The following is an 11,218-nucleotide window of genomic DNA, read 5'->3' as shown; positions in this document are numbered from 1 at the left end:
CTTTCTTGTCTTCTTAATGACTTTTTGCTCTCTTCATGTGTGATGTTCTTGATGTCATCCCACAACTCTTCTGGTCTTCAGTCTTTAGTGTTTAATGCATCAAATCTGATCTTCAGATGGTCTCTAATAAATAAATAAACCTCTTGTTTCAAATATTTCATATTAGCACAAGTTTTCTTTTCTAATTTGCACTGTAAATGAACACATTGTAAAAAGAAATTCTACGAAAACCACTAGTATTCTAAATTACCCAGAGAATTAAAAATTACCAATCTGAGGACCAAAAGGAATGTTTTGCCTCCTGATTTTGTTAATGGGCAAATTGAGTTACACAGGGAGATTATTGAAACAATTTTAAAAACTTCATCTGAGAGGTTTTAAAATTTTATCTGCATGACTTTTAATACACCTTTCAAGTTATGTTGTGGAGTAATAATGATGTGTGTGTGTGTGTGTGTGTGTGTGTATGTGTGTGTGAGACACTTGAGCCTGGAATCATGTTGTTCCAAGGTCTGCAGGACCCATGTTTCGGTGAGAACTGGTGGGTGGAGAAGCCCACCACATAGGAGAAACAGAGTTTACTGGTGATGTCACCTAAGTCTAGAGTCCACTGTTTCCCAAACTGAACTAGGAAATTCTAACTCCAGATCCACTCCTTCAACATTTCCAGGAAAAGCGATCAGGCCTCACCTGAAGCTAGCTCTAGCGGAAGTGTTCAGGAATACGAACCAATCAATTTCCTTTATGGTTTAAGAGAATGTGAGCTCATGTGCTACTTACCAAGAGATGCATCTAACTAATAGAGGTGAGATTTGGTTGCCAAGTCAAAGTTTTTTCAGTCTTTACTTTGCAGACAACTAAGCCTAAACTCTCATGGAATGTTTTATTGACTTATCTCTAATAAAGTTCGAAGGTTAATCTCTGTTAGAATTTCTCAAGGGATGAAAATGGAGAGATTGAGAAATTGACCTTTTAACCACTCCTCCCTCTAATAGTCCCTCCCTCTGGCCCTGGACGTTTTTGCTCAAAAGCATGCTTTATGTGGTCTTCCGAATCCCTCCCAGACATCCCTACCTCTTGTGTCAGAATGAACCTCAGTGCTGCCAACCACCTCATACCTCTTAGCGATGGGAACAGCATTCCTATCATTGGCCTAGGCACCTACTCCGAACCTAAGTCGGTAAGTTTATTCTCTCATTTCTTACTCTCGTCCAATGTATACACCGGGCTTCACTCTGAATCTATCTCACTGTCTTCCTGGTCTGTGTCAGCAAATCAGCCTCTCCAAGGACAGCTGTTTTTTTTTTTGTTTTTTTTTTCTGTTTTTTTTTATTAATGTTTATTGTGAGGTTTACATGGGAGAACAACTTTACACTCATCCTATCGTATTTTGTTTCATTGCAAAGATCACAATCCCCTCCATGCATCATTAAATAATCCCAAAGGTTACACCACACAGTCCCATCGCCCACCCCACCTCACCCCCCGCCCCCAGCCACCAGCACACAGCCCTTCTCCCTCCCTGAGTCCAGTGTCCCCAGCCACTCCATCTGTCCATGCCATCCTCTCCGTCTCCATCCCCGGCATGACTGTCTCTCTGGGTAGGGTACCGTTCTCCATTCTTCTCACTTGATGGTCCCAGGGACCTCTGCTCCTGGGCTGCAAAAATCAATCACTCCTCTCGTTTTGTCAAAAAAACATCCACCTCTATATTTCCTAGCCTCACAGTCAGACCTGACGGCAATTATTCACTATTATACCACAAGAGTCTTATCCCCATTTCCTTTTGCCTGCCCAGTTCCAATGTATTGGAAATCATTCAGTGGTGATTCTACCTTTCTCCACCCTGCCTGGAACTAGGTTCCCTCTTGAAAGCTTGTAATCCAGTCACTTCTTGTTGTTTTAGGCCCCCCATTTTGGGTAGCCAATGTCTGTGTTGCCCATCCCTGTCAACCCTGTGTACCGAGGGAGTGGGAGTGATCCTTGCTGTAAAGATTTGTTCCCTCTTTTGAGCTACTACATCTATGTTGTCAAGTGCTGTTGAGTCAGTTCCAACCCATAGCGACCCTGGATAGGGTTTCCAAGGAGCAGCTGGTGAGATTGAACCACCGACCTTGCAGTTCAAACAACTTTGCAGTCTGACACATTAACCCACAGCGCCACACCAGGACTCCAGTAGAGATAAAGTTCATCAAGTTGTAGCGGGTTACTCTTCTCTTTTCCCTCTCTTTTTTCTTCTTCTAGTAGAGTTCTGATCATCCAGCCATTGAAGCAGGTCAAGTGGGTACTATCTGCAAGTACGGGTGTTCTTATGCATCCCCCCTCACTTCATACAGCTGGATGCTTCACTCTCCACTCTAGAAGGGCAGCTGTTTTTTGAGTAGACCTTGAGCCAGTAAACATTTCTATCCTGCTTACTTACATGACTACTGAAAAATGGTTTGGGATTAGTGAAGGAAATGTTTCAGTGTTTTCCTCTGACATTCAGTTCAATGCTGATTATTTGAAATTTGTGAGTTTGTAGCTGCTGGCAAAAGTGTATAATTGAGAATTTTTTGTTTTAGTCAAACAAACACTTTCCCGTTTGCCATTGAGTTGATTCTAACTCACAATGAATGACCTGTAGACAGAATACAAAGGCCCCATAGGATTTCCAAAGCTGTCATCTTTACAAATCTGCCACTAGCCTTTTGTGGGCAGCCAGTGCTTAACCAATGTGCCACTAGGACTACTGAGCAAACAGTGAGAACCTGTCATGTGTTAGGCATCCAAAATAAAGACAATGTAGTCCAAGGATTAAAACTTGAACAGGGAAGACTGACTCTGGCAGCTAATTTTCAGTCCTGAAAGGGAAGACTAGACCTTCCGGAGCATTGTAAACAGCGTCTCCCTGAGGGAGTTTCATGCTTGACCATGAAGATTTCCTTCCATTTCATGATAAAAATGTCTGCATAGAAGAAAGATAGAAATTCCCCATGGCCTCCTTGGAAACCCTGTACAGGGTCACTATGGGTCAGAATCGACTCAACGGCACTTAACAACAACAACAACATCTCTGAACGTGACACTATAGAATCAGCACTGGACTGCGAACCACAAGGTCAGCAGTTCCAACCCACCAGCTGCTCCTCGGAAACCCTACACAGGGTTGCTATGCGTCGGAACCTGTTCGATGTCACACAATACACACACACACCAACACACATTTCTTGAGAGAGAAGCCCTGGTAGGTTACATGCTGGTCTACTAACTGCAAAATCAGTGCTTGAATGCACCAGCCACTCTGTGGGAGAAAGATGAGACTTTCTGCTCCCATAAAGATTTACAGCCTGGGAAACCCTGTACAGGTTTGCTATGGGTCAGAACTGACTCCACGGCACGTAACAACTATAGCAGATGAAGAGCATCAGTTTGAGTTCCTCTTGTAGGTCAACAGTTAACACTAAGGATTAGGATAAAAGGTGGTATGTGTAAAAATATTACTGAAATGTGTACGATCGGATGTGAGTGAGCCCCGTGATGCAGAGGATGAGTTGGCCAGGCTGAGAAGAGGAGCTGAGCAGGCTATTGTAGGCACCAGGATCTGTGGTATATCCAGGAAAAGCCAAACCCATGGTGGTAGAATTAATGGTAGACAGCCATGGGGCTCAACCTGGAAATGTCTGCTAAGAATAAGGTCAGTGGCATCGCTTCTTAGAAACCCACCCTCCACCCCCACCTCACCTCTGTGCACAGCTGTCCCCGCTGTGCGCTCATATAGCCCTGAGCGCATCACACTAGAGAATCATCATTGTGTCTCTACCATCTGCCCCACTGGCCCGGGGACACCCATCAGGAGAAGAGACCACGGCATCTCCGTTCAAGCTTGTCACAGTAGTGAATGTATTTATGAAAGGAGATGTGTATGTGTGTGTTTACCAAAGAGTACTGAATATTCATGGAAGCAGTAAGAGCTAAGATTTGCTGAAAACTTACCTGCACTGGGGTTTCTTGTAAGTGGTTTACAGTACACACCTTTTCTCTCTTAAGTCTACTCACATTCTAACATAGAAGTTATTGAACCACAGATTTACAAAGACATGGGTGGCTAAATTCGTTTTCCCAAGGTTATAAGGAGTCCAGGAATGGCACTGTAGGATAAGTACTGGACAGCTAATTGTAAAGTTGATACTTCAAATCCACAAGCTGTTCCTTGGAAACCCTATACAGGGTTGCTATGAGTGGGAACTGACTCAACAGCAGGTCACAACAAAGGTTTTAAAGCTAAGGGATGGAACTTACACTAGAACCCATACAGTTTGACTCCAGAGACTATGCCCTTTATCAATGCATTCTGAGTACCAATGAAGCAGCATATTTCTGACTTTGTGTGTGTAGCTTATGCCATCCAGTCAGAATCAGCTCCTTAGTGGTAGATTATGTGCACAGTGGTTCAGTGATAGAATTCTCACCTTCTATGCAGGGCACTTAAGGAGCTCTGGTAGCTTAGTGGTTCTGAATCGGGCTGCGAACTGCAAGATCAGCAGTTCGAAACTACCAGCTGTTCCGTGGGAGAAGGATGAGGCTTTCTGCTCCTGTAAAGATTTACAGCCTCGGAAACCCTGTACAGGGTCGCTATGAGTCCGAACCGACTCCGCGGCACATAACAACAACATGCAGGGCACTTGGTTCATTTCTGGACATACGCAGCCACATCCAGCTATCAGGGGTGGTTTGTGTGTTGCTGTGATGCTGAAGAGGTTTCAGTGGAGCGCCCAGACTAAGACACACTAGGAAGAAAGCTCTGGTGGCAACCTGCTTCTGAAAATCAGTCCATGAAAATCCGGTTGGTCCCAAGTTTGATCTGAAACTTAATTATGGGGTGGAGTCTGGACTGACTCAAGCACAGTTAATAACAGCAGCTATAAATAAACACAAGGAGCTCTGATAGCATTGTGGATACAAAGGGGGTTGGAAACTACCAGCTGTTTCGCTGGAGAAAGATGAGGCGTTCTGCTCCGTAAAGATTTACAGCCTCGCAAATGCTATGCAGGGTGGCACACCACTACCACCATTAACAAATGTACATGAAAGGTGCCCTTATTCGTAATAAGTAAACTGAAGGAAAGACCCATTTCTGTCCTGCATCCACCTCCGTTGTCATTTCAGACCCTGAAGGGCGCCTGTGTAGCATCAGTGAAGGTGGCCATTGACGTGGGTTACCGGCACATCGACGGCGCCCAAGTCTACAGAAACGAGCACGAAGTGGGGGAGGCCATCCGGGAGAAGATAGCTGAAGGAAAGGTGCGCAGGGAGGACATTTTCTACTGCGGAAAGGTGAGCCCTACACTCCGCCACCCACCCCACCCTCTGGAAGGCTTTTCCCTGCAGCAGAGACCATTGGACTTCTCAGACATTGCAGTCTTCCTTCTCAATCTCCGCCGCCCGCCAAGAACTGACTTAATACACACACACTGTGGACCCTGTAGGGCCGAGTACAACTGCCCCATAGGGTTTCCAAGGATGTAAAAGCTTTACGGAAGCAGACAGCCGTAGCTGTCTCCTGATGAGTGGCTGGTGGGTTCGAACCATCTTTCCGTTAACAGCCAAGCACTTAACCACTGCACCACCAGGGTTTCTTTGCCAAGAACGTAGGATCTCACTAACTAACCCCCTGAAGGTCAGGGACAAGCTGCTTACTCATACTTGGGCATTGATTTATGACAGCTGTGAACCACCAGGTCTATAGTTCAAGTCCACAAACCGCTCTGCAGGAGAAAGATGAGGCTTTCTGCTTCTGCAAAGATTTTAAAAACAAAAACAAAATAAAGCCTCCAAACCCCTATACAGGGTTGCTATGAGTTGGAATTGACTCAAGGGCGTCTAACAACAATGAAGACTCATAAGGATCCTATGCACAACAGGACAATGCACTGCTGGTCCTACACTATCGTCACAGCCTAATAGTCTCTGGAATCAATTCTGAATCATAGTGACTCTGTATAGGGTTTCCCAGGAACAGCTGGTGAGCTTGAACCACCGACTTTGTGGTTCAAATGACCCTTGCACATTAACCCATAGCGCCATGCCATGACTCCTTAAAAAAGCAGCCAATCAAAACAGTGGCTTCCCAGGGTATCTCCCTGAACAGTTACAGTCAAGGCAGAGAGGTCAGCTCAGAAGGCCATGTTGCTGTTGTTAGCTGCCATCAGTCAGTTCTGATTCAGGACCCTATGCACAACTGAACAACACGCTGCCTGGTCCTAAGCCATCCTCACAATCATTGTAGTTGAATCAATGAGCGTCAATCCACCTCATTGGGGGTTTTCCTCTTTTTCACATGATGTCCATCTCTAAGGACTGGTCCCACCTGAGAGCATGTCCAAAGTACAACAGATGAACTCTCACGATGCCCACTTCTAAGGAAACATTCTGGTTGTACTTCTAACACAGATTGGTTTGTTCTTCTGGCAGTCCATGGTAACTATTTTCAACAGTCTTTACTAACACCATAATTCAAATTCATGGATTCTTCTCCAGTCTTCTTTATTCATTGCCCAGCGTTCATATGCACATGAAGTGATTGCAAATACCCTGAGTTGGGTCAGGTACACCTTAGTCCTCAAACTGTCTCCTCTTTGCTCTTTAACACTTTAAAGAGGTCTTTTGCAACAGATTTGCCTAATGTAATACATTGTTTGATTTCTTGACTGCTGCTTCCATGAGTGTTGATGGTTGATCTAAACAAAATGAAGTCTTTGACTGCGGGAGTCCAGCTCTCGCGGGGTCGAGCGACACGAGAGGAGACATGGAGTCGGCAAGAGCAAGGGAGAGACATGTCTCTGCTTAGTTGGCTGCTAGAGTTCTCTCTCGGGCCCGCTCAGCAAGTCTTAATTTTTATACTCAAAATCACACAGTACATAATGAATTGATGCTTTGAACTTTCCTTGAATTATTACAGTTTGAATCACAACATTCCTTCATTCGGTGTTTAGATAACTTTAAGAAAAGTATTTATGTGATGTTCAGACTAACTTTCACCTTCTCTCCCACATAAGTGATAAATTGTTTATTCTTATTTCCATTAAAAGATTAAGTTAAACCTTGCACAAATCATTTCCACTTATCAGACCCCTGATCGCATTCTCTTGGTAACATAAGTTTCTATAAATCATCAATGCTTGCACTACTTTATTGTTTCTACTAGGTGATTATCAATCTTCTATCCTACATAATGTATTACTATTTTCACAGTAAAGCTATTACTGACATTTACTTAATTATTTTGTTTTCTAAAGTATCCATTAAATTGCTTAACCTCAGTATTCCTATATTTCTTTCATTTGAAGCTGTGAGGCATAAGGCCCAACCTGGCTAATTGCTGCAGGGAATGTGGGAGTTTGTGAATTCTTGCTGGTAATTTATTGTGGTGAGTTGGTCAGCTTTACTTCAGACTGTTATCTGCTTTTGTGGTCTCATAAATTTAGTTACTTTGCACTTAGGTTTTCTGTGAAGGGGAGTTGCTTATACAATTCCCTTGGGATTCAAACCACTGAAGCTGAAATAATTGTTTCTTCCCAAATTCTGCAGAGCTCATAGTAAAAGGCTGTGAATATGGCAATATTATATATTTTTACAAGTGAATTCAAAGTTATCCAAAGGAGGAGATAGAAGCCAGCTTCTGAGAATCACCTGCTTTGCATGATGTTTCTCCTCCCGCTGGGACTGTGTCAAACAGCGGAAGTGAAGATGGCTCTCTGCATTTGACAACTTCAATCTTTTCTCCGTTTTTCACCATTGACCCAGTGCTGAGGATTTTTGTTTTCTTTATATTGAGGTGAAACACAATCAGAAGGCTGTGGTCTTTAATTTTCATCAGTAAGTATTTTAAGTCCTGTTCACTTGCAGCAAGCAAGGTTGTATCATCTGCATATCGTAGGTTGTTAATGAGTCTTCCTCTACTCCTGATGCTACCTTCTTCTTCATATAATACAGTTTCTCAAATTATTTGCTTAGCATACAGATTGAATAAGCATGGTGAAAGACTAAAACTCTGGCGCACATCTTTCCTAATTTTAAACCGTTGGGTGTTCCCTTGTTCTGTTCAAACAACTGTCTCTTGGTCTATGTGCAGGTTCCTTATGAGCACAATTAAGTGTTCGGAATACTCATTCTCTGCAATGTTGTCCATAGCTTGTCATGAGCCACACAATTGAAAGCCTTTGCGTAGTCAATAAAGCACAGGTAAACATCTTTCTGGTATTCTCTGCTTTCAGCTAAGATCCACCTGATGTCAGCAATGATATCCCTCGTCTACATCCTCTTCTGGATCCAGTTTTGAACCTCAGGCAGTTTTGGGTCAATGTAGTGTTTGCAGTTGTTTTTTAATTATCTTTAGTAAAATTTTACTTGCATGTGGCATTTATGATATTGTCTGATGATTTCTGAATTTTTTTGGGTCACCTCTCTTTGGAATGGGCAAAAGTTTAGATCTCTTCCAATCAGTTGGCCAGGTAACTGTCTTCCAAATTTCTTGGCATAAATACCTCCAGTGTCGCATCAGTTTGTTGAAAGATTTTAGTTTGTATTCCATCAGCTCCCAGAGACTTGTTCTTTGCCAAGTCCTTCAATACACCTTGAACTTCTTCCTTGTTCATATGCTACCTCTTGAAACGGTTGAATATCCACCATTTCTTTTTGGTACAGTGACTCTGTGTATTCCTTTCATCTTCTTTTGATGGTTTCTGCATCATTCAATATTTTGCCCATAGAATCCTTCAATTTAAAAGTTGATTTTTTTTAAGTATAAAAATTTAAATACAATGGTATGTATTCATCAACATTATTCATCATAATGTTATTTATTTGTCCAGTTGTGAGGATTTTCGTTTTCTCTACATTGAAGTACAATCCATACTGAAGTCTCTGGTCTTTGCTCTTCATCTGTAAGAATTTCAAGTCATCTTCGCTTTCAACAAGTAAGATTGTATCATCTGCATATTGCAGGTTGTTAATGAGCCTTCCTTCAGTCCTATTATAATGTTCTTCCTTATACAATCCAGTTTTTTGGATTATTTGCTCAGCATACAGCTTGAGTAAGTATATAACCCTGACTCACACCTCTCCTGATGTTACACTAGGCAGTGTCTCCTTGTTTTGTTTAAATTGCTGCCTCTTGGCCTATGTACAGGTCCTTCAGGACCACAATTAAGTGTTCTGGTATTCCCATACTTCTCAGTGGTATCCATAGTTTGTTATGATCTACACAGTTGAATGACTTTGCATAGTCAATAAAACACAAAATCCTTCCTTTGACGGTGGGGTCCAACAATGGTCCAGCCTTCACTGTCTCTCTTTCTAAATTGGTGGCCCAAACCCTAGGGATAGATTGGAAATTGCATTGTGCCTACAAAGTTCAGGACAGGTAGAGAGGATGAATAGGACTATTAAGGAAACTTTAACCAAGTTAACTCTTGAGACTGGCAAAGAGTGGGTGAGGCTCCTTCCTCTTGCCCTTCTTCAGGCTAAGTGCACCCCCTATTGGGCAGGATTCACTCTTTTTGAAATCCTGTTTGGCAGGACCCTCCCATTCTGCCAGTCCTGCGGTCTGAAAACCTTGCAGAATTAAAGAACCTTGAAATGATTAAGTCCCTTCAGGTACTCCAGCAAGGACAGACTGAGATCTAGTCATTGGTGAAAGCTGCCCACGGCCCTCCCCACACATCCCCCAACACCAATTCCAGCCAGGGGACCTGGTCCTCATCCGTCGTCATAGTATCAGTGCCTTGGAGCAGCAGTAGAAAAGATCCTACACAGTGATCCTGACAATGCCCACAGCAGTAAAAGTAGTTGGAAGACCAGAGTAGATACATCAGTGTCACCTAAAGACAATGCCTAAGCCTACCCAGGACAGCAGCCATAGGGAGTTGAACCCACAGAGAAGCCCACAAAGATAAGACTATTGTGGGCCTCATCATAACTTTCTTAACACATGTACTCTATAGAAGAGTGTGGGGGGCACTAGCCCCCATGAGCCCCCAGTTCTCTGCTAGGAGCTGAGGGAAACTGAAACAGCGAAAGTGAGCCAATGTCGCCTCTTGAACATACCCCACCTTCTCCACTGATTTGTGTGCTATCGGGTTGCCTTACAGTCACCGGCCAGCACCTGTCAGGAGTGGCTGAGTTGTAAACCAGGGGCATGGGTTGTAGAACAGTCACACTAGAAAAGAGTCTCCAGGGTGCCCAAAATTCTATGTTTGCCTTGTTTATTACCACCCACCCACCACCCACCCCCACCCCACTGCCAAGGAGAGGGACAATACTATTGTGCTGCTTGGAGATGTGGAACAACCACCTCCTGGAAACAGGAAGACAGGTATCTTAAAGTAACACTCTCTAAGAACCTCTCTTGCCAGGCTGCCAGTACAGGCAACCCACTAACCACCCTCAACCCAATGTCCCAAGAGAAGGAACACAGGGCAGCCCGTCCTTAGTGGCCACCTCACCACCACAAGAAGTGCCCCTGCTAGACATTGTGGTCAGTACACCAGGTCATTAACTACTCTGTTCCAAGCCTAGCCATAGACTGCTGGTTGTGTTTAGATCCCAAGCCTCCTTATTATGTAAGAGTCAGGTACAATAGACCCCCTACCCATGTAAACCTGACAGTCTGCTCATGGGAACTGACCTCAACCCCTATAACCCTAGGGAACGTTAAGGGCTCAGGAATCTGCTATATGACCGCCAACTATCATACCCTTGATGCCTCCCCGTGTGCAGATCTTTGCAACCACACTGTGAGTTTTCATTCCAGTTCAGGACAAAGTGATAACTTTTACCTAGCTCCCGACAATGTTTAGTTCGCCTGCATGTCGAGCTGAACCAGATGTGCCTCACAGACTGTGCTCGCTAGTACACGCTCCCCTGAACTATGTATTTTAGTTCACGTTCTCCCTCAAGTCTTTGTGTATAGTGGAGAAGGAGGAAAAGAACACTTAGGAACCAAAACAAGGCAGCCGGTAAAAGAGACTCCCTGTGTTAGCTCCCCTACTGGTGAGGCTGAGCATCACTGGATCAGCTGCTGTAGAAACCTCCTCCCTGGTGTTCCAAGACCAATCTTTTAAAGCCCTTTCAGGGCAAGTTTCCCAGAATCTAGGCTTTCTAGAGTCCTCCATTTCTAAATGGGAGCACCAACTAGACTCCCTTGTGGAAGTAGTCCTATAGAAAAGAAGAGGACTGG

General features: G+C 43.8%; 1 protein-coding gene across 1 annotated transcript; it reads left to right on the top strand.

Moving 5' to 3' along the window:
• Positions 1-1,087: 1,087 nt before the first annotated feature.
• LOC102815577 (3-oxo-5-beta-steroid 4-dehydrogenase-like) lies at positions 1,088-5,316 on the top strand (the record flags this gene model as incomplete). The annotated part of the gene is made up of 2 exons (XM_006878043.1): positions 1,088-1,180; positions 5,149-5,316. Coding segments are annotated over exons 1-2 (261 nt in total), but the record flags the coding sequence as incomplete, so codon positions are not given.
• Positions 5,317-11,218: the final 5,902 nt, after the last annotated feature.

Source organism: Chrysochloris asiatica, unplaced genomic scaffold (assembly GCF_000296735.1).
Source record: "Chrysochloris asiatica unplaced genomic scaffold, ChrAsi1.0 scaffold01366, whole genome shotgun sequence".
NCBI classification, from domain to species: Eukaryota; Metazoa; Chordata; class Mammalia; order Afrosoricida; family Chrysochloridae; genus Chrysochloris; species Chrysochloris asiatica.
The sequence above is the reverse complement of the archived record's forward strand: the minus strand, read 5'-3'. Positions and strand labels throughout refer to the sequence as shown.